The sequence below is a fragment of the Capsicum annuum genome, chromosome 2 (genome assembly GCF_002878395.1).
Source record: "Capsicum annuum cultivar UCD-10X-F1 chromosome 2, UCD10Xv1.1, whole genome shotgun sequence".
NCBI lineage: Eukaryota > Viridiplantae > Streptophyta > Magnoliopsida > Solanales > Solanaceae > Capsicum > Capsicum annuum.
The window spans coordinates 145517904-145545803 of NC_061112.1; the positions used below are offsets into that span (position 1 = coordinate 145517904).

A 27900-nucleotide genomic window follows, 5' to 3' on the forward strand; every position below is an offset into this window, starting at 1 on the left:
TGAAATGCTTTTGAAAGCATCAAAAGATACTTGTTCAATCCACCTGTATTGGGGGCACCAACTCCTGGTAGGCCATTGATACTTTACATTGCATCAGAAGAGCGATCACTTGGAGCACTTCTGGCTCAAGATAATGAAGCCAAGAGAGAACAAGCACTGTACTATCTAAGTTGAACTTTGATAGGAGCTGAGTTAAATTATACGCCCATTGAAACGACGTGTTTGGCTTTGCTTTATGCGATAAAGATATTAAGGCATTATTTTGAAGCATACACTATCAAGCTAATTTCTTGAGCTGATCCCGTGAAGTTTGTGATGACTTGGCCAGTTCTCTCAGGACGTCTAGCCAGATGGTCTATATTGTTTAACTAATATGAGATCGTATACATGCCTCAAAAGGCTGTAAAAGGGCAAGAACTTGCTAATTTCCTCCCTGATCAGCCCTTGCCGATAGAATGAGAGATTTCAAAAGAGTTTCCTGATGAAGATGTATTATTTACTGAAGAAATGCCGATATGGACAATGCTCTTCGATGGATCAACACGTCAAGATGGTGCAGGGGCAGGTGTTGTGTTAATATCACCAGAAAGACTAATCTTGTCATTTTCATTTATTCTGGGTGAAACATGTTCCAATAACGTTGCAGAGTACCAAGCTTTAATTATTGGATTTTAAATGGCATCAGATATGAAGATTCGGCAATTGGATATCTATGGTGACTCTAAGTTGATCATAAATCAACTCTTAGGAAGTTACGAGGTGAAGAAGGAAGAACTTATACCATATCATCGATACACTACTCGTCTACTTGAAAGGTTTGATCAAGTGTTCTTAAACCACATCCCAAGAGAAGAAAATCGCATGGCGGATGCTCTGGCAAACTTAGCTACGAGGATGACACTCAGAGAAAATAAGTCAACAAAGGTTCAAGTAAGTCATCGATGGGTTATTCCTGGTTGCCTTGACCTTCAATTAGACAAAAGATTCCATACATCTGTCCGAGTCGTTGAAGAAGAAGATTGGAGAAAACCACTAATTGAGTATCTCTAACATAGAAGGCTGCTCGAGGAGCCGCGAAAAAGAGCAGACATTAGGAGAAGGGCACCACGATTCATCTTTCATGAAGGGATTTCATTTCGTCATTCTTACGAGGTTACTCTCACAGTGTCTTAACAAAGAAGAAGCTCAACAAACAATGAAGGAAACATATTTTGGCACATGTGGAGCACACCAATCAGGGCCTAAACTTCATTTTCTCATCAAAAGAATGGGCTACTACTGGCCAACAATGGTGATTGACTGTCTAGAGCATGCCAAAAGATGTTAAGCATGTCAATTTCATGCTAATTATATACATGTGGCTCCAGAGCATCTTTATCCAACTATAGCATCATGGTCTTTCGATGTGTGGGGACTTAATGTTGTTGGACCCCTCCTAAAGTCGTCAAAAGAGCATATGTACATCTTAGCGGCTACTGATTATTTCTCGAGATGGGTTGAAGCCGTGCCGCTAAAAGAGGTAAAAAAGGAAAATGTTGTTGATTTTATCAAGTCGAACATTATCTTTAGGTATGGCATACCAAGATACATAGTTGTTGATAATGAAACGCCTTTCAATAATAAGCTCATGAGGACTTTGTGCGAGAAGTTCAATTTTAAGCAACATAAGTCTTCAATGTACAATGCCCCTGCCAATGGTCTTATCGAAGCTTTTAATAAAATACTTGGTAACCTCTTGAAGAAAGTGATTGCGAAAAATAAGAGACTGGCACGAGAGGATCGGTGAAGCTTTGTGGGCATCTCATACGACCTGTAGAACTGGTACCCAAGCGACTCCGTATTCGTTGGTGTATGGCATAGAAGCAGTCCTTCCACTAGAACAATAAATTCTATCGATACGAATGGTGATCCAAGAAGGTCTTACAACTGAAAGTAATGCTCAACTTCATCTGGCAGAGTTAGAGGTATTGGACGAGAAGAGATTAGAAGCCCAACAAAAATTGGAGTGTTATCAAGCTCGACTTTCCAGAGCTTTCAACAAGAGAGTGCTACTGCGATTATTTCAAGTAGGAGACTTGGTCTTAGCAGTTCGAATACCCATAATCCTCAACAAACGCATCAGTGATAAGTTTACAATAAGTGGGATGGGTCATATGTTGTGAAAGAAGCATATTCAAGTGGAGCTTATAAGATCGTCGATCAAGATGGTGTAAGAGTTGGTCCCATCAATGGCAAGTTCCTGAAGCAGTACTTTCCATAAAGGTCGTCTACACTCCTTAAGGCATGAGTATAAACTGCATGTCCACTCTTGGCCCGCATGAGTCTACTGTGAACAGCTCTAAAAAAAATTAAAAAAATTAACTCATCATCCTGAACTATGTTATGACTTGATCCTCCTGAGGTACGTAGGCAGCTTAGAGTATGCTTTTACTCTAAGTTCAGTCATATGAATTAAAAAAAAGAGTAAAGGAAAAGGATTTGTCATTACTTGAGCATGACAATAATACTTTGAAGTGACATAAATGTCGCATGAATTGAACATTTCTTCTCTTAGTTTTCAACAGATGCGCAAAAATGAAGAAATAAGTAAAGTAAAGCAGACTTCAATGACGAATTTGAACAAATCCGTAAAGGATATGGTCATGATTTTTACATATGTTGTAGCTCTTGGTGTTATATTTGCAACAAAAAAGACGGCTCATAATTCAAGCACTTTTGCATCTAGTTATGAATTTTCTACCATAGCCACTCAAAGCTGCAAAAGGTACCCTCACGTTTCGAACTGAGTTGACTTCAATGACAAATCTGTACAAATTCGTAAAGGATATGGTCATGATTTCTACGTATGTTGTATCTCTTGGTGTTATCTTTGCAACCAAAAAGATGGCTCGTAATTCAAGGACTTCTGTGTTGAGTTATGAATTTTCTACCATAGCCACTTGAAGCTACGAAAGATACCCTCATGTTTTGAACTGGGCTGACTTCAATGATGAATCTGTACAAATCCATATAGGATATGGTTATGATTTTTACATATGTTGTATCTCTTGGTGTTATATTTACAACAAAAAAGATGTCTCATAATTCAAGGACTTCTGCGTTGAGTTATGAATTTTCTACCGTAGCCACTTAAAGCTACGAAAGAGACCCTCACGTTTCGAACTGAGCTGACTTCAAGGACGAATCTGTACAAATCCGTAAAGGATATGGTCATGATTTTTATCTATATTTTAACTCTTGGTGTTATCTTCACAACAAAGAAGACGGTTTATAATTCAAAGGCTTGTACGTTGAATTATGAATTTTCTACAATAGCTGTGCAAAACTATGAAATCGGACAGATTCATGGTTAACTTCAAAAAAAAAATTAATTTTGGTTAATTGGAAAGGAGTTTGATTTTGATACATGTTGTCAACAGAGCTCAAAGTTTATTCGTGATTGGGGGTAAATTCACCTAGCTTGATCATTTAAAAAAAGAAAATAGACGAAACAATATTTGAATGAAAGCTAAAGGTCACTTTTATTGCACCAAAGGCAAAAATGTCACTACATCATAATAAGCAATAAAAAAGAATCCTAAGCAAGTATCTATACTATGGAAAAGGTTGAAATTCCAGAATTTGCTGACGACTCGCCTCAACCGTCTCTTTCAGTTTGGATAGTGTCTCAACTTCTTCTTCGGATAATGGATGTTTCTCCCTAACCGCATGAAGCTCGCCCTCAAAAGTGATGATATTCTCTTGGCATTTAGACAACCGTACTTTCTGCTCTTTTATGCATGAAATAGTCATCTCTCTCTTCGCAGATAAGAGCTTCAGTTCTTCATCAAACTTAGCAAGATTTGATTGGAGATCCTCTATGCGTCCTCTCTCCTTGGTGTTTTCTTCTTTTGCATTAACAAGGCTTTGTTGCACATCAGAGAGCAATTTTTTATGGTGCTCTTTAGTTATTTTCAGGGATAAAGATGATTTCATAGCATCGTACTCCTCATATGTTTTTATGAAAGTATTTACAGAGCCCTCTAGAATAGAGGTATTAATGGCGTTAATTCCTTTGAGCTCCTCCATAACCATATTCACACCATTTTTCAACTTTGAAAAGTCTTTCGAAGATTCAACGGAGAACATGGTTAGCCATTTATGCAATGCACCACACATCTGAAGAATGTAAGACTTCTTGAAAGTAGAGATCGTCTCTTGTGGTTCAAAATTTGGGGCCACAAATCACAATAAACACAATAAAGGCGCATGAACTTTAGGCGACTTAGCTTGGGAAGCCACAACCTCCATATTGTTTTGCGCTTCCAATGTTGGTCTTGGTCTCCTTCCGTTGAGTTAGTGTCATCATTAGCATCTACAACTTCATTAACTATGCGGATAGGCGGAATCTTATCGTCGAGTGGAGTTTTGGTTGACATCTTTCCACTATTAGTCTCAAGTAAAGAATAATCGTTATTTCGCTTGCGAGTATTATTCGAAGCCACAAAAGGAGTGTCATTCAATTTTAGTGAAGGACGACTTGATCCTTTTCCAGCTTTCACCAACTTACCCCTAGAAGGGGAAGACTTAGAAGATAACGGGCTCGTCTTTGACTTAATAAGGAAGGAAGTGGAAGACTTATCTTGTTCCGATGGACGAAGATGAACTTTCAAGCCAATTTTATTTTGCCCAACAAGGTTTGGTCGACCAATATACCACCAATTTACATACCTATTAGTTATTAGAGGCCTTTCAGGATGTGGTGGTATACTAATGGTTGAAGAACTACTAAGGGAGTCCCAAAGTCGTACCAATTCTTCAAGCGTGTCGTTAAACGATCATTTGATAAAGTTTTCAGGTAGGTCTTGAACAAATCCAAACTGTCGGCTGAATCTATGGGGACTGTAAGGCTCCATGACAAAGTGATCATCACACCGCAGAGTAACGTAGCTCGAACGAAGACTAATAAAATAATTATTCCAAGAACTAGACAATTCTCCATTGTCTGCTATAAACAACTCCTTGGGTTGTAGCATGGCCAAGGTGGGGAGACTGCAGATATCGACATTTTGAAATAACCATCTTGCACCAGAAAGATCAAAGCTTGATACGGGAATTCCTAGCTTGAGACCTTTTACACGAAGCGAAGCACGTGAGTTACAACGACTCCAAGCCTTGTTCACATTCTTGGCCATGTGTGAGGCCCTTGCGAGCCCATCTAAGGGCCTATATTTAATAAAATATAAAGAGGCTAACCAAGACACCCTAAACCCACCCACTTAAATGCCAAGGGTAATTTGGTCTTTGTCCCTCCTTTCTATGTGACTATATAAGCCATGTAATAGGGCTAGTCTTGCTTTAGTTGATTCCAATCATTCAAGAAACAAAGACTTGTAAATTTTTTACTTTTCTTTCTCAGCATTTGGAGAGGCCAAAACCAAATTCTCACTAGTAGAGTGATACTAGTGCTGTATCTTGGCTAGAAACTAGGTTATTGAAGTTCTTTGAGTTCCTCTTGGTCCAAGTAAGAACTTGGTATTGATATTTATTAGTCTTGTGGTCCTTTCTCTTGTTAGGGTTCTTAGATTAATGAATATTATGTGTCAAGTTTCTATCTCTTTCTTTGTAAATCTTGTTAACATTGTGTTGTTGAATATAAAAGTCTAGTGAAGCCGTGTGGGGCTCTTTCGATTCACTAGCAATATTGTCTTTGTTGTTCTTGTTGTTAAACTCACTTTTCTAGTTCAAACAAGTGTTGCAAGCCTAGTGAAGCCGTGTGTGGCCATTTTCAATTCACTAGCACTTTGTTGTTCATCTTGTTGTTCTTGTGTTGGTTGGAATCTCTTGATACACACTTAGCATTGCATCATTTGGTATCAAAGCTCAAGGCTAGGTTTTGTTCTTACAAAAACAATCTTGGAAAGCTCTTACCAAAAAGTGTGTTCTTGAACATTTTGATAAAAAAAATTGGTTGTAGATCTACAAAGGTTTTATTTGTTTAGTTATTTCTTGTGTTGGTTTCTTTCTCATCAACACAAAGGGTGTCTAAATCTAAAGTTGAGCTTAATGAAAAAGAGAATTGTGTTGTGAAAAAAAAACCTTGGAAGTGACCATTGTGGTGTATTGTTGTTGTGTTCTTGAAGGTGTTGATGTTGTGTTCATCCTGAACTTCTCCTCATCTTATGTCTTAACTTCTATAAAGATAAATAGATCCAAAAAGGCTGTAAGAAAAAATTGAAAATTATTTGTGAGAAGCTTGCCAACATCACCTTTTTAAGACTTGACAACCACTTTTCCTTAAAACAAGGAACCTTGTCTTGTGGGACTAGTGAGGTCAAACATCACCTTTTGAGTTTGAAAAAAAAAGGGGGGTTTGAAAAATGTTACAACACTTTATGTTTTCCATCCCAATAACAAGTCATCCATTACAAAAGATCTAAGGGGACTAAGACTTCAAGTTGATGAACTATTTATGTGGACCCGCGGCCATTGACATGCTGCCACGTCACCCTAGTTACTGTTCACGTGATAATTAAGCACAAATATGGATGTTCTAGTTTCTAATTATTGATTCCTAGTTTTCTTTAATTGACTTGAGAACTAATTAACAAACTAGTACATTCCTACTAGCTTGTCAATTAGTCACTTGAAGCCTTGTGTTCGTGTCAATGTTTATTTGTGTGGTTTTGTCGTTTGAATACGTTGTAACTCTTGGCTCTAGTCCGACGAGAATTCTTTGAGTTTCAAACAAGAATCCATTCCGGGCAAGAGCATACTCATACCTTACAGATTCACGGGTTCCTAGCCAATCTACAACTCTTGTGGAACTTGAGTGTGAGTGAACCAAGAGAGTGTGAGAGAGGAGAGGGATTTTAAACTAACTTGTTTGTTGTTTGTGTAGGTGATACCTTGATAATGAAGGGAACCACGTCTCAAACCGTAGATTCTAATGAAATGGAGAATATGAGGGTCACTCTTGAGGCTATGACCCGGGCTCTTGAAAGGTTGAGTACGGAAGTGGGAGCCATAAGGGGAGAAGAGACAACTATTTGTGGGAGGTTAGAACAAGTGGAGAGTCAAAGGAACTCTTGTCCTTCTACTCCTCAACATGTTTTGTCAAGTGGACATGATAGAAATTCCTCCGCCACCGTTACTCCCAAAACATGGCCACAATTGCCAAATCCTTCACTAGCTCCACTAAATACCGCAAGCCAAACCACTTATAACCCTCTAAACTGAGACTCTAATAGACCAACCCATTCCCAAATGTCTCAAGTTCTGCAAGAGGTACTCGGACGTTAAATGCCTCCACAAAATCTGAACCCTCCTTCCAAGCTCCACTAAACCAAAGACCACCACCTCCACAAAATCCAATTCCTCCAAATCAAGTTCCAAATATCCAAAATTATCTCGTCCACCTTGAGGAATATGGTAGAGAGGATTATGAAGGGTATGGAGCCTTTGACGATGCCTACATGAGAGTAAAAAAGAGAAGAAGAGGTCGTGCGGATCCAAGAAGATACTGAGGGGATGGAGAAAGGGGAAATCGACACCTAGAGAGAGACGTAGGCATCAATACCATCAAATTGAGCCTACCTATCTTTAAGGGTAAAAGTGACCCTGAGGTGTATCTTGCTTGGGAGTCAGCGTGTGATAAAGTGTTTCAAGTGAATGATATCTTGGAGGAGAAGAAGAGTTGTTATGCCATAGCTTATTCTGAAGGCTATGCTAACACTTGGTGGGAATACGTCAAGCAGTTCGGCAATGAGTTGGTAGAGGGACAACCACCACCATGGTTTCAGTTGAGGTACCTAATGAGGCAACGGTATCTTTTCGAAAGTTATCGTCATGAGTTGTTTGCTAGGTTGTACAATTTGCGACAAGGGAATCAAAGTATTATGGCATACTATGATGAGTTTCAACAACTCATGTTGAAGCTTGATCATCGGGGAGAATAAATTGGCCATGACATCATTCGGTTCAGGTGTGGGTTGAACAAAGAGATCTCCACTCATTTGTCGCTTCACAAGTTTGATACAGTTGAAGGGATTTTCCAAGTGTCTCTTGAGATTGAAAGGGAGCTTAAAGAGAGATCGTCATTCAAGGCAAATGGACCATCAACCTCGGGTTGGCTGAGGAGCAAAGATATGGTTCAACCATCTTCGGGTTGGCCCAAAAACAAGGACCAACCCACCACTACAAGGCTGTCCGAGACTAAAATAGTCCATAAATTTCCTCCCCGGCAAGAAGCTCATAAGTATCCTAATCCTAAAGGGTTCCAATATTTCATGTGCCAAGGTTGGGGACATAAAACCAATGAACGTCCAAACCGGCGCAATGTGATCCTAAGGGAAGGGAGATTGTATTACCTTGGTGAGGAAGTGGGTCTTGAAAAAAAAGGAATGAGGCCGAGCCTCAAGATGGAGAGAAACCCAAAAATGAGCCACATGATGATGATGATTGTGAGGATGCTTATCCGCAAGAAGGGGAGTGCGTGGTTTCAAACTTTGTAGTGAGGCATGCCATGATTAGTAAGGCGATAGATGACTCTAGCCAACGGGAGAATTTATTCCATACTAAATATATTGTGAAGGGAAGTATGTGTACTATGGTGATAGATAGTGGAAGCTGTGCGAATATGGTTAGTGTTGCAGTGGTGAACTTCTTGAAATTGCCGACTACACCTCACACTAGTCCTTACAAGTTGCAATGGTTGAATGAATGCGGCGAGTTAAAGGTCACAAGGCAATGTGTGGTATGTTTTAAGGTAGTCAACTACCATGACGAGGTGCTTTGTGATGTGATACCAATGCAAGCTTGTCACTTGTTGTTAGGAAGGCCTTGACAATATGATAGGTCGACCAAACATGATGGAAGGTCCAATCGGTATACACTTGAGAAGTATGACCGAAAGGTTGCTCTTCATCCATTATTGCCTTCCCAAGTGAATGAATTATACCAAAAGATGCGAGAATTGAGGAAAAAGGGAAAGAAGGACGAGAGTGAGGGAAAAAGAGGGGAACCCGAGAGTGAGGGAGTAGGGGAAACCGGGGGCTCCTAATTTCTAAGGGGCAAGGAAGTGTGGTGATGATGTCTAGGAGGAAAGAATTATTTGTGGATCATGACGACGACACTCCGATACTCCTCTTGGTTCATTGTTTTAATGCTAATACCACTAATATTTTCATTTCTCCTCCTCTTTCTCATGTTTTGCAGGATTATGAGGATGTCTTCCCAAAGGAATTACCGCAAGGATTGCCCCCACATCGGGGAATTGAGCAACAAACAGATTTTGTGTCGGGTTTATAATTGTCCAACAAATTGGCTTATAGGAGCAATCCGATGGATACCAAAGAATTACAATGCCAAGTTGAGGAACTCCTCAACAAAGGATATATCAAGGAGAGTATGAGCCCTTGTGCAATTTCGGTGCTACTAGTTCCCAAGAAAGATGGGACTTGGCGTATGTGCGTTGATTGCCGAGCCATCAATAAGATAACGATAAAATATTGCCACCCTATTCCTAGGTTAGATGATATGCTTGATGAATTGAGTGATTCATGTTTGTTTTCTAAAATTGATTTGAGGAGTGGCTATCACCAAATTTGTATACAATCGGGTGATGAATGGAAAACCCTCTTCAAGACCAAACTCGGTCTCTATGAATGGATGGTTATGCCATTCGACCTAACAAACGCTCCAAGTACTTTCATGAGGCTAATGAATCATGTGATGAAGCCATTTATCGGAAAGTTTGTTGTTGTTTATTTTGATGATGTATTGGTGTATAGTAAGTCCTTAGATGAGCATGTAAAGCATTTACAATGTGTGTTTGATGTCCTCCGAAAAGAGAAGTTATATACTAATATAGAAAAGTGATCTTTCGGTGTCCATGAGGTTGTATTTCTTGGGTTTGTGGTGAGCTCAAGAGGGGTCGAAGTGGATGAATCTAAGATTGACGCCATTAAAAATTGGCCAACTCCCAAAACCGTAGGTGAAGTTAGAAGCTTCCATGGGTTGGCTAGTTTTTATAGATGTTTTATCAAAGGATTTAGCACCATTGCCGCCCCCTTTACCGAAGTGATTAAAATGGATTGGCCTTTCAAGTGGGGAGATGAACAAGCTAAGGCCTTCGAGGACTTGAAAGTTATGCTCATCTCGTCCCCTTTGCTACAATTGTCGAATTTTGACAAAACTTTTAAGGTCGAATGTGATGCAAGAAAAGTCGGCATAGGCGCGGTTTTAATGCAAGAATTGAAGCCTATTGCCTACTTTAGCGAAAAGCTCAAAGGGGCAACTCTAAACTACTCTACGTACGATTTAGAGTTGTATGCCTTAATTAGAGCCTTGGCCACTTGGCAACATTACTTGTGGCTTAAAGAATTCGTGATCCGAACGGATCATAAATCCTGATCTACTGGCACAAGACAAGCTTAACCGGCGGCATGTCGAATGGATTGAATTTCTTGAAACTTTTCCTTATGTTATTTAATACAAGAAGGGTAAAGATAATGTGGTTGCCGATATGTTATCCCGAAATATGTGATTGTGTCTAATTTGTCGTCTAAGTTGATGGGGTTTGAAAGCCTCAAGTCTTTATATCCCGAGGACCCTCACTTCGCTCCTATCTATAGGGAAAGTGAAGAGTTGGAAAGGGATAGGTGGGTTACGGATAGGGGTTCCCATCCCTATACCAAATTTGATGGATACTTGTTAAAGGTAGACGATTGTGTGTTCTCTCAAGTTCGTAGAGAGAATTATTTGTGAGGAAAGCACACAATGGCGGTCTAATGGGCCATTTTGGGGTCGAGAAGACCCTCAGAATTTTGGAAGAACAATTTTATTGGCCTATAATGCACAAGGATGTGGCCCAGATTTGCGGCCAATGTGTTGAGTGCAACGGAGCCAAGTCACGGCTCCAACCCACGGGTTGTACACCCCATTGTCCACCCCTTTGCGTCCTTGGATTTCATATCAATGGACTTTGTGTTGGGATTTCTGAGGACTAGAAGGGGGCGGGATAGTATTTTTGTCGTGGTGGATCGGTTTTCCAAGATGGCTCACTTTATTCCTTGTTCTAAATGTGATGATGCGCCTAGCGTAGCCTCTTTGTTTGTTGATAATGTTGTAAAACTTCATGGTGTTCCGAGGACCATAGTGAGTGATAGGGATTCTAAATTCCTAAGCCACTTTTGGAAGTCCATGTGGGGTAGACTCGGTACTAAGTTGTTGTTTTCGACTTCATGCCACCCACAAACTGATGGCCAAACGGAAGTAGTAAATAGGACCTTAAGGTCTATGCTACGGTCCATGGTTAAAGAAAAACTGACTTCTTAGGAGGAGCACTTACCGTTGATTGAGTTTGTTTATAATCGTGTTATACACTCGAGCACCGGGATGACACCCTTTGAGTGTGTATACGGTATCAACCCCCTCACCCCTTTGGATTTAACCCCTTTGTCAAGTGATCTTGTGATAAGCTTAGATGGAACCAAACGGGCTGAGGCCATGAAAAATCTATATGAAAAGGTGAGGTTGCAGTTGGAGAAGAAAAAATAAAAAGTTATGAGGCGAGCCAACAAAGGAAGAAGAAAGATCATTCTTGAACCGGGAGATTGGCTGTGGGTGCACCTAAGGAAGGATAGATTCCCATCTCAAAGGAATGCTAAGTTGATGCCACGGGGTGATGGCCCGTTCCAAGTATTAGAAAGGATCAACGACAATGCCTACAAGATTGATCTACCCCCAAAATATCAAGTGCACAACACTTTCAACGTGTGTGATCTCTCTCGGGTGGAAATGATGAAGGATGGAAATGATCCGAATTTGAGGACAAATTCCCTTCAAGATGAAGAGGATGATACGGGAATTCCTAGCTTGAGACCTTTCACACGAAGCCAAGCATGTGAGTTGCAACGACTCCAAGCCTTGTTCACATTTTTGGCCATGTGCGAGTCCCTTGTGAGCCCATCTAAGGGTCTATATTTAATAAAATATAAAGAGGCACACCAAGACACCCCAAACCCACCCACTTAAATGCCAAGGGTAATTTGGTCTTTTTTTTCTCCTTTCTAAGTGACTATATAAGCCATGTAATAGGGCTAATCTTGCTTTAATTGATTCCTATTATTCAAGAAACAAAGACTTGTAAATTTTTTACTTCTCTTTCTCATTATTTGGAGAGGCCAAAACCAAATTCTCACTAGTAGAGTGATACTAATGTTGTATCTTGGCTAGAAACTAGGTTCTTGAGGTTCTTTGAGTTCCTCTTGGTCCAAGTAAGAACTTAGTATTGATATTTATTAGTCTTAGGGTCCTTTCTCTTGTTAGGGTTCTTAGATTAATGAATATTGTGTGTCAAGTTTCTATCTCTTTCTTTGTAAATCTTGTTAACATTGTGTTGTTGAATATAAAAGTCTAGTGAAGCCGTGTGGGGATCTTTCGATTCACTAGTAATATTGTCTTTGTTGTTCTTGTTGTTAAACTCACTTTTTTAGTTCAAACAAGTGTTGCAAGCCTAGTGAAGCCGTGTGTGGCCATTTTCGATTCACTAGCACTTTATTATTCATCTTGTTGTTCTTGTGTTGGTTGGAATCTCTTGATACACACTTAGCATTGTATCAAAGCTTCTAGCCATCCTTTCCCCAGCAATCCTACACATACGAGCACCATTGTAATGCTGTGCTTGATAATAAGAGTTAAAATACACACCAATCCATCCATAGACATATTGTATAGGAAAAATTATGTCGCCTGCACCTAAGTTTGTTGAAGTTGTGATCGTTGCCGAGCCTCTGTAATACTAGCCAAAATGGGAATTGCTAGTGCAAACCTCTCCCCGTGAGCCATTAGACTTGCAATTTTAAACATGCTAGGACAGATGTGGTCAAGTTTCTTAATTAGAAGAACGAACTTGCAAAGACAACAAGCAAGAAAAACAGCCAAGTTCGTCTCTTCTCTAAGAGACCCTTCTACACCTAACTCGACGAAAGGGACATTCTCTTCTTCCGTTCGCGGTAAAAATGATGTATCAATGTAGCCGTTCGGACTGTGATTTGACTTTGGTTTAGCTGGCTGTTTAGGGCCTCGTGGTAAGGCTCCTTGTACCACTCCGATCCTTTAAACCAAAAATTCACCCAGTCACGGACAGAAACCTCCTTAGACGACGCACCATTTGAAAGCTGATAGAATGCTGAAAATAAGTAAGCACAAATTTTAGGCAAAAAAGGCTTCCCTTGCTGATCTGCTTGTGACAATTCTTTGGCCGAAGGGATGACTTCATCAAAGAAAGTTTCATGTACTGGAAGGCCCCCAATCATACGCAGTTCCACAATGAAATAGAAAGCTCACCGATGCCGACACAAATTGTATTGGTCGAGGAATGCCAAAGTTTACAAAAGGCCTGTAAAATATTCTCGTTGACGCCGTAAGTGAATAAAGAAGCAAAAACAGCATCATAAATCTTAGTTCACTCCAGTGCTTCCTTGCTACGGCTAAGGACATCCTCTACCCATCCCCAATAGCAAGTAAAATAATGAAACTCGCCAAAGCCTGATTGGGGCTAATTCCATGTAGCAAGGCCATTATTCGAGCCATTGGGATATGTAGCAGTGGACTCCTTGTCATGTGTAGATGAATTCAGCACAAAAGCAGTAGTATTAATAACCTTTTTGGAGTCAAGGACGTCAATTTCTTCTTTTGTCGCCCATTTGTCTAGATGAAGAGACATGTTAGGCAATCCTCTGTCAAGCAGAAATACACCTATTACCAGAGGATGAACTTTCAAGGTAAGGACTCTAGCAGGAGAATATCGTTCATCGTTTGCTATTTCAAGTAGAGGATATGGTGTCGTTTGGTCTCGGAAGCTCACCATAATTTCAAAGCACTAAAGATAGCCTCTATATGTTTGAAGGCCTGCCAAATATATTAAATTAAACGATTTGTGAGTCTACTTTCCAATGCAAAAAGCGGCACTTAATTCCGATACTTCCACGTCGAGATATGAAATTTCTCGTGACGCTGCGCAAAGCTTAAATAACAAGCGAATCAGGATTAGAAGGTTGTTTTCAGAGCAATATCTGGGATGATTCGGATGCAATATGATTGTGATTTCCGCGTGAGACGTATATTTGTGAATCTACTTTTTAATGCAAAAAACTGCACCTGATTTTAACACTTCCGCGTTGAGATATGAAATTTCTCGTGACGCTGCGCAAAGCTGAAATAACAAGCGAACTAGGATTAGAAAGCCGTATTTGGAGCAATATATGGGACGATTCAGATGCAATCTAATTGTGGTTTCAGCACGAGACGTAGATCTATGAGTCTAGTTTTCAACGTAAAAAACGTCTCCTGATTTTGATATTCCTAAGACAAGATATGAGAGTTTTCGTAAGACTGCACAAAACAAGTAAACAGTGACGAAATAGAACTGAAGGTCTGATTTTGAAATGATACCTGGGCAGATCTGGTGATAAGATGAGCGTAGTTTTTGCGTAGAACGTAGCCTTACAAGTCTACTTTCCAACACTACAAGTCGTTCGTGATTCAGACACCTCCACGATGTGTTATGAAGCTTCTTCTACAGATGCGCCAAAGTGTCGAAAGCTCAATTATGAAAAAAAGAGCAAAAAGAGGAGAAGAACGGAAGTTGAATTTCTGCTCAGGTTGAATTACAATGATTAACGGGGGAGTTGATGTCCTTTGATAGAATCTGAAATGCCCCAATTTGATTTTAAAAAGGAATCTGCTGAACAAAGTTGTCTTCAACAAGAACTGGGACGTTTAAGTGTCCAAAATAAGTCAAATTCCTAATCCTTTTTGAAGTGGGATAACATCATTAATCATTCCTATTAAAATTCGATATGGGACTAATAGCCAAATCCTACATGATTTGGATATATTTAGTCTTAAATAGAATTTACACTAGATTCACGTTATTCTACATGGATAATCATGACTTTGAGGAGTCGGACGTAGATAAAATGCTCAAGTCTTTAAAAAAAAAATAGGGCTTTACAAATACTTCAAATCTCGTCTCTAACAGGTCCGACAAATCAAACACCTTGACGAGTCTTGAAGTAGGGGCCATCTGTAGACAAGTAAAATTTATTGAATCAAATTCATATAAAATTTGGATTTGATTCATATTTTATTGGGTTTAAAATTAGTTTGGGCTACAAACCCGTTTTATTCTCCATCAAGGTCCATCTCACCTTGAGGCCCAACTCATGCCACGTATCAAATGACATGGCATCCCAGTCAAATTAAAGAGCAATGAGGCAAGACCACACGATCAAATAAGGTGGCAATCCAAGTCAAATTCAAGAGCCAAGGAAACATCGCCAAGTGTCCCAAAGGACATGTTTTTGGCCAATCACAAGCAACCTTGTCACATAACTTTTGTGATAAGCTTGAAAATTGAATGGACCAATCAAAATGAGGCAGAAGAGGTTATTTACAGTTGGACTGCCTACCCCCTACAACTATAAATAGGAGGGTTACATATTTTTTTGAGGTCATTCAGCAAACATTAGAGGAAGCTTTTGCATTGACTACACAGCTCTTCAACGAATCGACTAACGGAGTTCTGCCCGAAGGTCAACTCGACAAGACGAAGTGTTGTCAAACAATTCTTGGAGATCCAAATGCATTTCTAGGAGGCTTAAATCATCCTACATTCGAGAATCACGCTGCGAAGGCCCTTGAATCACGGAAAAACTTAGGAGAGAAGAATCGAGAGAATAACAAAATTATACCCTCAAATTTTGTTTATATAAAATCATTATTTCTTATTATTTATTTTTGCTTGAAGTTAATTTTCCGCATCTACAAAATTTTTTTGCGAACAGTAGGCCTGAAATTATTATTGATTTCTAGAACTAACAACTATCAACACATAACATATTAAAGGTTAAGCTTTTAATAAAAGAAAACTATTTTTGCATTATTTAAGTGTTTATACAATGTGATTAATTCCAAATACCGCCATGTTCTGGTAAAGATTAAACCCGCTTTCTTAGCTTACGTAAGATTTAAGAACTGACTATTCTTAATTAAGATTATTAACGAAAGTATTATTTCAATAAAAGCCTCATAATCATAAGCACTTAAAAAGGGTTTGACTAGCTAACTAAAATTCTGGCATGTGGGGGCCTGGCCAGTTCTGTTTGCAAGCTAATTAAGAACCTGGAATCATTGTATTTTTTACGCATTAATTATATGGTTGTATTTCCTTTTAAGTTATTGCATTATTTCACCGTTTTCTTACTCTGAATGCTCTCTATTGCTTTTCTTATTATATTGTCATGTATTTCTTCATATTTTGATTTGTCTCTCTTCGGTCGAAAGTCCATCTGACGTGACCTCTCTGCTCTATCCTCTCCAAATTCACTTGTGAGGCTATATACCACAATAGTTTTCCTTATAAATCATACTAAACGGCCCGGTAAACTCACCTATTTAATTAGTGTTGAACATTTTTGACAGTATAGTCACAATACAACAAACTCCAAGAACATGAAAATATAGTAAACAAAAAGTGAACACTAAAAAATGTGGTGCAGTGGATGGGATTGCTCTTTCCCTTGATTATATTTTATATTCGAGCCCTGAATATAAAAAAATCTTAGTAGAGAGTGTTATCTCTGCATGGGACCATACCCAACGCGAATTCAAATTAGCCGAACCCCAATACGAATTTAGGGTGAAAACGAAAAAAAAAAAAAAGAATTGAGAAGAAAAAGTTTTTGTCCCATAAACAAGTCAGCCATGTAATGGGGACAATACATAGACAGCGACACTTGCTCCCAACCCACATAAAAACCGTGTGAAGTGGTTGACACTTTTGACACTGACACTGACTTCCCTCCTCCTTCTCTCTTACGCTCCGTCTACACAAAGCAACCCGCCAAAACCCGACCCGACCCGTTTTACAGTTCTCATTTCAGATCCAGTTACCTACATCCTGTCTTCTTTTTTACTTAGCTCTGTTCATAGTCATTGGCATTTGGTCTGCAAATGGTGGTTAGGTAGGTAGGATCGAGAATGTGAGTGTACTATGATTTGAAAATGATGTTTCACTTACTACTGTTGTTTTTTCTACTGTTTATTTATTTTGTTTCTACTTTGGTTTTTCATTTGCGTTGTTGTTTTCCGACAGCTGGTCGAAGCTACTGTTCAGCTGTTAAATGTTTGAATGTAAGGTTTTTTTTTTTTTTGGCTCTATTTTTTGGTTACTGTTTTGTAATGTTGTCCTTCTGCGTTTTGACACAGTATAATGTTATTATTAATTATAGATAAGTGAAGAAAACGTGTGTGTATGTTGACATTTTTTGAAAAAATTAATCCTCGGGTAATAAATTAATGAAATTTGTGAAATAATGATTTAATATATGCATTTTTGGCTGAACATGAAATATATGTATGAGATTATCTTCATTTCTTATATAGAAGTGGTTGCTTTTTAAAATGAAGTAAATTGTTTCACTATATAGAAGTGATTGTTGATAGAGTTGTATAATGATTCTGGAAACTGCACTAGAAATCGATCTAATACATGTGTTGGGTGCCAATGGTTTGATATCAGATTAGTGCAGTTGACTCCGGGAAGCGCTTTCAAATTGCACCTCCTTTTTGCCATTTTACCTATTTAGATGAGATTATCGCGTTCTTTTGGGGATTTTTGATGTATATTGAGAATAATTTTGTAGATTTTCAGTGCACAAGTTTTGTTGTCAAATTGTTGCTGTGTTGTTAAAAGAAATTTGTGTATGCAGATATTTGATTGTATAGATGTAGTTAAGACGAGATTGAGTAACGTTTTGGATGAATAAGACTGTGCCGGAAGATATCCTGAAAGACAATGGATCACAAATCATGGCCTTGGAAGAAAAAATCCACAGAAAAAAACATGGTTGCTGAAGACAAAGTAAATCTCTCTTTGAGAAGAAATGACGAAGAGGTAACGAAAGCGTAGTCCTTTTAATTATTTGTTTCTGTTCAAAGCCCAATCTATTTAGCTTGTTGGTCAATTATGACTCCCATATCTTCACACGGCTTGGTATCCATTACATATTTCATATCCTTGGTAACATAAGTATTTAAGAAACTTTGCTTGCTGCAAATTGATTAGAGATATGGGGCAACTAAATGATCCAGGGTCCATACTAGCCACATTAACTTCTTCTTGTTGTTTTTTTGTTGACTAAAGTTAATCAGGAGTCCAAACTTTATTGATGAAGCAAATAATCCTTTCATGTCCAATATTTGATATTTTATCGTGGCTTCGATTATAATTATGAGCTGAGAAAGGCAAATACAAAACATCAAAACATCACTGGAAATGATCTCTAGATAATTGGAAGTTGGAACTAATCATAAAAAAGCCACTTTTGAAGGGGATTGAAATCTCAAGCTCCTAACGTTTGAGAAACCTTCTCATCGCTTTCAGAGGCATCTTTCCTGCCATCCAAACCTTTACTACCCGGAGAGCGAATAAATTCATTGTTATAGTAGAGGTTAGAGTCCACATTGGTTGGGACATGGATTGGTGTTTGCTTATGTGAACTTAGGCAATTCTCCTTTCATGAGCTGGCTTTTGGGATTGAGTTAGACCCAAGTATCATATCTTTACATCGTATCAGAGCCAAGTTCATTCCTATTTGGATCCCCATGTTATGTTGTCCATGCTCCAATTGGCAGTCTGAGCTTGGCAGTCTGAGCGTGTGGGGGTGTTAGAGAGGGTTAGAGTCCCACATTGGTTGGGAAACAAACGACTGACATCCTTATATGGACTTGAGCAATGCTCCCCTCAAGAGCTAACTTTTGAGGTTGATTTAGGATCAAGTGTCATATCTTTACATGGTATCAGAGCCAGGACCTCCATTCTTGTTAGGGCTCCCGATCCACGATCCAGTTGAGTTTGACCATGTATTCTTGTTAGGGCTCCCGATCCACGGTCCAGTTGAGTTTAACCATGTAGGGAAGTGTTAGAGTCCCGCATTGGTTGGAGAATGTCCTAGTGGTTTGCTTACATGGACTTAGAAATCGTTAGCTTTAAGTGTCATATCTTTACATTCATAAAAAATAAAATCAGAATACCTTTGCATATTCTCTCTCTTTCTTTTTCTCTAGTTTCTTCTGATAGGTGGGCAAGGTGAAGTCCAAACTGGCTCAATAACCCTCTGCACCACCTTGACTAGAAACTTCAAACCTAATAAAATGAGGATGTATCTGGATGAATGCATCTGCTGTTGGAAGCAGAAGAAATAATGATCCTGCTTGAACTTGATGAAATCTTCTATACTTACATGTGCTTTAGATATTTGGTCAATGATAGTGTTATGTGCTCTGAGCCAGCTAACCTACACTTCCTCTATTTACAGACGCTATCTAGTGATAAAACTGAACTAGAACGAGAGCTGAAGGTTGTAACTGACAAGCTTTCTTCTGCTCTGGTGGAATGTCGTGCTAAAGATGATTTTGCACAGAAACAGATGAAAATTGCACAGGAAGCAATTGCAGGTAACCATAGCTAATTTACCATTATATTTGTATATTCATTGTGTTTAGCTTCTTTTGTAGCATCTTTTTTTTGTATATTTTACATTCTATCCTCCCTGGAATTCACAAAATGTAGGGTTTTTTTTTTCCAGTGTAGTCACTTATGAATGGTATCTGTAGGCTGGGAGAAAACTGAAACTGAAGCAAGATTGCTAAAGCAAGAACTAGAAAAAGCTCTACAGCAGAGCATAGCTGGTGAAGAGAGATTAGGTAACTTGGATGCAGCACTCAAGGAATGTATGCAGCAGTTGCGTTTCATTCGAGATGAGCAGGAAAACAGGATTCATGATGCAGTATTGGAGGCATCGAAAGAATTTGAAAAAACAAGGACTCTCTTAGAGAAAAAGTTTGCAGATGCTGGGCAGAAGCTTGCACGATTAGGTTCCGAGAACAGTCAGCTTAGTATGGCTCTCGTGGCAAAGGAGAAGACAGTAGGTCATTTAAAAGGACAAGTAGCTCGGGCAGAAGCAGATTTCAGTGCCTTGAAGGCGCGACTGGAATCTGTAGAAAAAGATAATTCTTCTCTGCTGTATGAGGTACGGGTCCTTGAGAAGGAGCTTGAGATCCGGAATGAGGAGAGAGAATTTAATCGCCGAACAGCTGATGTTGCACACAAGCAACATCTGGACAGTGTGAAGAAAATTGCACAATTGGACTCAGAGTGCCAAAGGCTACGTGTCCTTGTTAGGAAGAGACTGCCAGGCCCGGCCGCCTTGGCCAAAATGAAGACTGAAGTTGAGATGCTGGGGAAGGATCATGCTAAAATCAGGAGAAGGAAGTCAAATCCGTCTCTAAATGGTTCAGTAGATTTAACTTCAGAGACAGCTCCTGATACTCCGAACAGAAATATTAACTTCCTCTCTGAGCAATTATGCATGATGGAAGAGGAAAATAGGATTCTGAAAGAAGCCCTTAACAAAAGAGCTAGTGAACTCAAATTTAATAGGATGACAAATGCTCAAACGGGTGCTGAACCAGAAAAATATCTTCCCTCTGCGCAGGAACTATCTGTGACATCTCTGTCTGATATGGGCAGTGATGACATAGGTGGTTGTTCCGAGTCTTGGGCGTCTGCACTAATGTCGGAGCTGGAGCAGTTCAAAAATGAGAAACAAATCGGTCCATCTTCATCTATTAGTGTAGGAGCTTCAGAGTTAAATCTGATGGATGACTTTGCAGAGATGGAAAAATTAGCCATCGAGTCTACAGTTAACCCTCAGGGAGCTGTTCATCATGCCTTACCGAGGGAAAATGGAAATGAGAGTGCTTTGGAGACTCAGTTATGTTCTCATTCATCAAAAGCAATTAGTACGGAGAGAGTTCATGTGACAGATGGTCATATTTCCAGCAATGATGACCAGTCAAAAACAATATTGACAAGTAAAGCTTCTGGTGGAGTTGATGACATACTGAAAATGCTCTTGGAGCATGGCCATATAACACAAAGAAATCCATACGAAATACTGGAAGATATCAGAACTGCTCTGGCACAAAAGTATCCCTCAAGTAAGAACCCTGCGGAAGCAAATGAAAGTGCAATAGATGCTGACGTAGCATGTTCTCCCAACCATGGTGAGTGTAATGTGATATGTGATGACTCATTAACATGGCAGTCATCAAATACAGAAACTGGTGATAATGTGTCATCAGAAAAAAAATGTGAACCAGACAGGTTGTCATTTATGGGTACATCGATTAATAAGGTTATTGATATCATTGAAGGAATCAATATACCCTCGACAGATGATAGTATTCCAGAAATCTCATCTCGCAATGGTAATGGACTTCTACCATATGAAAGTGCATCGAAGGAGACAGCCTACATTGTTCGTGTTTTCCAGTGGAAATCTTCAGAACTATCTACTATTCTTCAAGAATTTGTCCAAACTTGCCGCGATTTATTGAATGGAAAGGTTCACATTGAAAAGTTTACTGAAAGATTAACCTGGACCCTGGAATGGATTGTGAACCACTGTTTTTCCCTTCAAGATGTTTCAAGCATGAAGTATACTATAAAAAATCAGTTTGACTGGGATGATTCGCGAAGCAGTATTGGAATGGAAGCTGGGGTGATTAATCCTATGTTTGAATTTGATAAACTTCAGACTGAAAGAGGAAACTCATTATACTCTCCTGTTTTTTCCTCACTCGGTCGGATGAGTTCTTTGCCAAAGAAAGAAGTTCTACGATCTGTAGATAATGAAATTCAATCACCAAAAGATGAGTTTCCGGAAGAGGGACCTACAAAGGTGGATTTGGAAGGCAAACTGCAAGCAGAAACTCTCCGGAGTGATTCCTTGATGGTTCAACTTCAGGAATCAGAGAAAACAATCAAAAGCCTGGAAAAAGAAGTAGAAAATCTCAGACAGTCAAAGGGGATGATGGAGGATCAAATTGAGAAAGAAAAGATGATGAAAGAAGATCTTGAGATGCAATTCAAAGCAGCTAAACTGGAACTGAATGAAGCTTGTCAAAAGGCTTGCTCTTTAGAGAAGGAACTCGAGGACCAAAATAAGTCCAATAAGAAGCTCGATTCTACATGCAATTTGCTTCACCTGCAGCAAGAAAGGTACATCTGATGCTTTGTAAATTTGTTAGTAGTTGTCTAGGGGTCTTTCTATACCTGAAACATGTAATTTGCAGCACAAAAACAAGGGAGTTACCGGAGAATGCTGAGGTGGACCCTGAAGAAAAGCTTCTTCAAAGTGTAAGTTCCCATTAGCTTCAGTTAAATTATCTCAGGGCTTACAGATGAACTTTCTGGATGCATGTTTCTTCATTATTAGCAGAACAATCCAAACTTCTAAAAAGGGTCATATTTAATTGATATAACTCATACCAGATAAAAATCAATCGAACTTTGAAAAACCAAAAATGTAGTGTTGTAAATGATGTGATATATCTCATTGCCTATTTCAAGAAGTAGTCGAGTTCTATTTATTAACATTAGTTCAAATTCTCAAAAAAAAAAAAAAAAAAAAAAAAAAAAGAAAGTTGAGTTCTGTAACTCTCTATTGAATGTGTACTAACAGCATTGACACACACATTTTGTTAATTTCGTAGGATTGGGAGATCACTGCAGCTTCAGAAAAGTTGGCTGAGTGTCAAGAGACTATTCTGAACCTAGGGAAGCAATTGAAGGCATTGGCCTCGCCTGGGGATGCAGCTCTCTTTGATAAGGTGATATCTACGACTTCAGAAACAACTAGTGCTCCCATGTCAACTCCAAAAAAGAGTTTTGGACGCCGCTCATCTCTTCTTGACAAGATGCTGGCTGAGGATGATGAAATGGGGTCTCCTACTACCAAGGAAGTCATTCTGGATGCCAAGATAAATACTTCTTCCAGTGTTGACGGATCAGTGAAACAACAAGAAAAGTCTCCATTGACAAATGTAAGTACACATTCAAGAAATGAAACGGTTACTGGCTCCCTGCCTATTGTAACTAGCAAGAAAAGAAATCTTTTTGGATTGTGGAGGAAGTTGTTGCGAAAAGGTAAGAAAAATAGTAGCATGACAAAACTTAAGGTATGACCTGCATGGATGTCATTCGAAGCTGCAGGCTGTTGTTTCTAGTGATGTTTATGCTTCATTCATGGCTTGGCGCTGATAGCAATGTTTTCTTTTCCCCTCTCATTATCTCCCTCCCTTCTGTTCCTCTTTTTCTTCCACTTTTTGTATTGTATGTGGTATTGTATATGAAAGCTAGAACCACTCCTTAATCTTATTGGTATAGTATTCCAATTGCATAAAATGATATTGAGTATGAAACTTCTCTAATCTTGGTGCATGGACTTTGTTCGACGTGCTTTATACTTGCCCAGTACGATTTTTGCTAGTTGAGTAATGTGTATGTAAACTGAAATATATCCAAAACATTGATATACATTTAGAGAAGAATAACAAAATGAATTGCAAATGGAACCCAAAAAAATATTAAAAGACTGATATTTACGAACCCAAGTGAAACACTTACACAATGATAAGGGAATAGGCATGACTGAGCGTGACTATTTTCCTGTTATCATCCAAACCAACATTGGACCCCTGAATAGTCTTGCAGTGTATATATCCATGGTCCTTTTTTATTTATAGGGAGTAAACAGATGTTTGGTCTTTTACAATTGAGCCCGTGTGAGGAAAGAAACCACAATGGGGTGCAAATTTAAGACTTGTGTAGTCTCTTCTTTTTCTACTGGAAATAATTAGAATACATGATCTCTGGAGCCAAAATTGAATAGGCCGATTACTAGGAATCATAAGAGAGTCTTGTGTAACACGTCCAATATTCAGCAAAGTTGCTGGTAACTCAGTCTCTATAAACCACAAAGTTTGCAACTTCAGGCAGCCCCGCCTCCTTGTAACATTCAGCAATCCTTTCCACGTTATCGTCCCATGCACCGTCAATGGAAGCTAGATCCAACAAGAAAGCAGCTTCATCCAATGCAACCTACAAAATAGGTATAGAACGAAAAAAAGAAGCATAGGCCATTCTTCTTTCGGTCATGGAGTAGGCACTAGGTAGGTGCAGAAATCTATCAAGGGAAACCGTTTCCCTACACAAACACATCTGTATTCAAATTGACTAGAGAATTTAGTCATACCTGAGCAGGTTCTTTCCCTTTCTTTAGGTCAGCTTGCTTACCCTCCTCAGTTACTTTTTCTCTGATATACTCGATTTGTTCATCTTCCCATTCAGCCATATTAGCAACTTCCTGCATGAGGTTCAATAATGAAATGAACAAATAGACTTTGCATCAGAGTGCAGCAAAAGGCAAGAAGAAATTGATTGGATCAAGGAATGGCATACATGGTATTCGCAACCCAAAGTCCACCATGGTGATTTTAAAGCCCCCCTAGCAGCGTCTTTAGCTTCTATATTGCGCCCAACCCTGGAAAAGAAGAGAAGCATAGGTAAATAGACTGTAGAAATAACTTGTTTAATAGATATACAGATATATGAAGGAAGAAAAACTATGCGATATACAGACTTCAGCAGAACTTCAGCATTAAAGACAAAAGGCCGCGCGAATCCTGGAAAATGCTCCTTCTTTGTATAAAATTCTCCCGTTACCAAAGCTGAAATCTTCCAAAAACACGTATATATCACCCATATGCTATGAATTGTGTGTTGCTCACTAAATAAATAGAAACTTTCTTACATTGTCTCCATTGTCAAAATGCTGCTTAATTCTGCGCTCCAGTACATCTGGAAACAAGCCAACCTAGAGAGAGTATCACATGGGTGTAATTAGATCAAGTCACAATGACCAACATCAAGATACTGCAGCACATATCCTTCCATCTACCTTCTTCAATATATAGGTATCTAAGCTTGAAATATTTGATGCTCCGAAGTCACCCTTCTCATAAAGTTTCTTGCCAGCATCAGCTGAAATTCGGAACAATTCATCCGCTCTTTCTTGATGGCCATTTGCATCTTCTTCTACCAAAACCCTGTGAATGTACTGATCTACCTATAGCATGGTAAAAGGAAAGATGAGAGATGAATTGTGTGCATTCGTGCGTGCTACCAAAGCATAGTGAAAGAGTGAAGCATTAACCCTCTCAAACATCATCCAGAATTCAGATCATAAGTAGTAGAGCAAGTTCAAAGTAGCTTACATTCTTAGCTAATAGCCACACACCATACTTGCGCACTTCTACCAACGGCATCTCCATCCTGTGAACAATGAGGATATAAATAAAATATAAAATATTTTTTCCCTTTTTTCTCTGAGAGGAATTCGAAGAAAATCAAGCCCAGAGAATAAACCAAGATAAGCTCCAAAAAGTATAATAGAGATATCCACAAAACTCAGCAATTTGACGAATTATATTACCCAGATGGGGCAGTTGGCCATCGTAACAACGCAGTTACAGAATCTACAAAAGAAGAGAAGGAAAAAAATAAACACAGAAGTATACTTTCAACTTAAAAGAAGCTTGATATCCAATTCCCACCATACCTGAATTCCTTCTGGAAAGAGGAATCACTAGAGGAATCAGCCCTTGCTTGGCACCGGGAGAAATTATTTCCTCACCTATCATAAGGTGTTGAGCAATGCATAAGCTTCATAATAACCATCAGAAATCAGTTATGTTGGTAATCAAATTATCAACTCTCCAAAGTTCAAAGATTATATCAATAACAACCTAAGCAAAAAGTCTCAGTTAAGTAAGCCTAATAAAGGATATACACAAGTCTTCGTCAAGCGTACAGTATCATCCTATCACACTTCTTTAATATCAAATAACCAAGAGAAGCAAAAGATTACCCTAAACTAACTTGACCCCCCTGACACCATAAGTTTCAATACTGATAAGTCACTCCTAAACACTAAAATACATTGAAGAGGACCTAGAGGTGAGGAAAAGTACTAATGTTGTAACTTTTAACTCTGACTAGAACTACAAGCAACCGTGACCAGTTATATCTCGCTCCATTTCGTTTTACTTGGCCAGTTGGTTATATTAAAAAGGGTTGTTTTAATTTACTTGTCCAATTTAGGAAATCAAGAGAATTTTATTGTATTTTCCCCTTACTATTAAATAACTACATAAAGTACTCATAATAGTCAAATTTAGTGTTTCAGAGCATCATTAATAAGTTAATTTAGTAAAGTACAAGGTGTGTCAAGTCAACTAGGGTCGAGTAAAATGAAACAGAGGAGTATATATGATAACGGCAAGTACTAATGAGGTATTAGGAATAAAGTAATTAAAGCCGGTTTCTCCATCTATCTTTTTGTTTTTTTTTCCTGATAAAAGCATTATCAGATTAATCAAAATTCATAACATGGAATTAGATTGGCTCACCTCTCACCTTAAGGATTTTGAGAAGTTGATTCAAATGCTCCGGTGGTTGAGTTGCAGCTACATCTTTGATAAATGAAACATGGTCTGCATTGCAAAAAACAGACACTTCTCATTTCAAGTATGTATTCAAAACACATGTGAATTGTAGTAGTAACCAACGAGTACTAAAGTAATACAGTAGTCAAATTTATAATTACAAAGCATAATTAATGTGGTTAGTTTAGTAAAATATAGCTCCAATTAAAGCGTTCTTATGAGTGTCGTAATATGAAAAGGTGCAAGTAGTAGACAAAAGAGTTTTTGTAGGTTTGTAGTTTTTCTTTTACCTGGAGAAGAAGAAGAAGAAGGAGAGGAATAGCATCGGAATGCGGGTCGTCTGTGGCCAAAGAAAATGCCGGGAAATGCGACGGCGCGTGGACATACGAAAACCACTCCACCACCCGCCTTCATTATCTTCCTGGATACTGTTTGTGTGTAGATTACACGTGAATTGGGAAACTGAAACTGAACCATTCCTTCCGTCAGTTAAATGGGCTGGGCTGACTTTTAACTTAAACTGGATTGAGTTATACAAATGTTCCTTTTCAGTTTAATTTTTGGATATTGTTTTTATTTTTAAGAGTGCTACGATAAATAATTCTTGAATTACTTTTTTCTTTTGATGAATAATATTAAATTTGTGTTTAATGTTTGCTCATATATTGCTCAACCTTACAATAAACATTAGATTATCGTTTGACGTTTGCATTAACTTTATAAAATTTTAGACTGTGATTTAATATTTTCTAGTAAGATTTTCAATTTGAGCTCATAATTGCTAGAGAAATAAACAATAATCATCTCGCATCATTTGTTTGCACTTAATGGAGTTCTTAATTTGAATGGTTTAGGCCTTAGATCATTAAATATATTTGTGTTTATTAAGATTTTAGCTCTGAATAGGTCTTAATCATTCATATTTAAAATCAAGTCTTAATATTATTAAGAGGTATTCTTGTGTTGGTAATGTTCTCCACCACTCTATCCACAATCACCAGTCACCACCATTAACCACCTCTGTCGCCAGCACCAATCACTTCACCGTCGCAAACATCATTGACAGCCAATATCGCTACCAACTACTGTTGTGAGTCACAACCACACATGTCATTCTCATTATTCTAATTATATGTACCGACAACGCCAACACCATCATCAGTGACTACTGCCAACCAACACATCTATCACAACTAGTACCACCATTAACTGCCCACTAAAACATCATCAGCTCCATGCATTCTTCGACCACCATTACTATCAGCGGTGTCGCCACCTCCACAACTGTGAACTACTATATCATTGCTATAATCTATCTATACTAACACTCATCTCCACCATCATAGTTAGCGGAGTCTCTAACTACCGCCAACATGTCGTCAACTATCATGCATGCATTTTTAACCACCACAATCAACACCTCAAACTGCTAACATCAACCAACTTCCACTACCACTACCATCATGACAGTTACAACAATATCAACCATCTCTACCATCACAA

The 27900-nt window shown here is 38.7% G+C and overlaps 2 protein-coding genes across 8 annotated transcripts; one reads left to right on the plus strand and one right to left on the minus strand.

The window, feature by feature from the left end:
* Window positions 1-16695: 16695 nt before the first annotated feature.
* Window positions 16696-23322, plus strand: LOC107860269 (filament-like plant protein 7). 5 transcript variants are annotated; one of them, XM_016705557.2, is made up of 7 exons: window positions 16697-17027; window positions 17141-17178; window positions 17757-17941; window positions 19365-19503; window positions 19663-22111; window positions 22186-22249; window positions 22606-23322. In XM_016705557.2, the coding sequence occupies exons 3-7, from the start codon at window positions 17843-17845 to the stop codon at window positions 23074-23076; spliced, it is 3222 nt and encodes a 1073-aa protein (XP_016561043.2). In that variant the 5' UTR covers window positions 16697-17027; window positions 17141-17178; window positions 17757-17842; the 3' UTR covers window positions 23077-23322. The 5 variants fall into 5 exon arrangements, with proteins under 5 accessions (XP_047263326.1, XP_016561043.2, XP_047263328.1 ...); XM_047407371.1 differs by having other exon boundaries at window positions 16698-17009; XM_047407370.1 differs by lacking the exon at window positions 17141-17178 and having other exon boundaries at window positions 16696-17009.
* A 285-nt stretch (window positions 23323-23607) lies between these two features.
* LOC107860271 (protein IN CHLOROPLAST ATPASE BIOGENESIS, chloroplastic) lies at window positions 23608-26896 on the minus strand. 3 transcript variants are annotated; one of them, XM_016705559.2, is made up of 11 exons: window positions 26688-26896; window positions 26362-26445; window positions 25512-25586; window positions 25386-25428; window positions 25168-25225; window positions 24852-25019; window positions 24705-24767; window positions 24534-24628; window positions 24353-24434; window positions 24147-24257; window positions 23608-23992 (listed from the first exon to the last, which is right to left on the minus strand). In XM_016705559.2, exons 1-11 carry the CDS (start codon window positions 26872-26874, stop codon window positions 23852-23854), a joined length of 1107 nt encoding a protein of 368 aa, XP_016561045.1. In that variant the 5' UTR covers window positions 26875-26896; the 3' UTR covers window positions 23608-23851. The 3 variants fall into 3 exon arrangements, with proteins under 3 accessions (XP_016561045.1, XP_047263330.1, XP_047263331.1); XM_047407374.1 differs by lacking the exon at window positions 26688-26896 and having other exon boundaries at window positions 25512-25615; XM_047407375.1 differs by lacking the exon at window positions 26688-26896 and having other exon boundaries at window positions 25512-25615; window positions 26369-26438.
* Between the last annotated feature and the right edge of the window lie 1004 nt (window positions 26897-27900).

Excerpts from the sequence above, each read along its gene's own strand:
- LOC107860269 (XM_047407370.1), top strand. The coding sequence starts at position 17,843 with ATGGATCACAAATCATGGCCTTGGAAGAAAAAATCCACAGAAAAAAAC. Across the intron at positions 17,942-19,364 it reads TGAGAAGAAATGACGAAGAG|ACGCTATCTAGTGATAAAAC; the intron begins GTAACGAAAGCG and ends CTCTATTTACAG. Across the intron at positions 22,112-22,185 it reads CTTCACCTGCAGCAAGAAAG|CACAAAAACAAGGGAGTTAC; the intron begins GTACATCTGATG and ends TGTAATTTGCAG.
- LOC107860271 (XM_016705559.2), bottom strand. The coding sequence starts at position 26,874 with ATGGTTCAGTTTCAGTTTCCCAATTCACGTGTAATCTACACACAAACA. Across the intron at positions 25,429-25,511 it reads TCTTTCCAGAAGGAATTCAG|ATTCTGTAACTGCGTTGTTA; the intron begins GTATGGTGGGAA and ends CTTCTTTTGTAG. Across the intron at positions 25,020-25,167 it reads TGTGGCTATTAGCTAAGAAT|GTAGATCAGTACATTCACAG; the intron begins GTAAGCTACTTT and ends ACCATGCTATAG.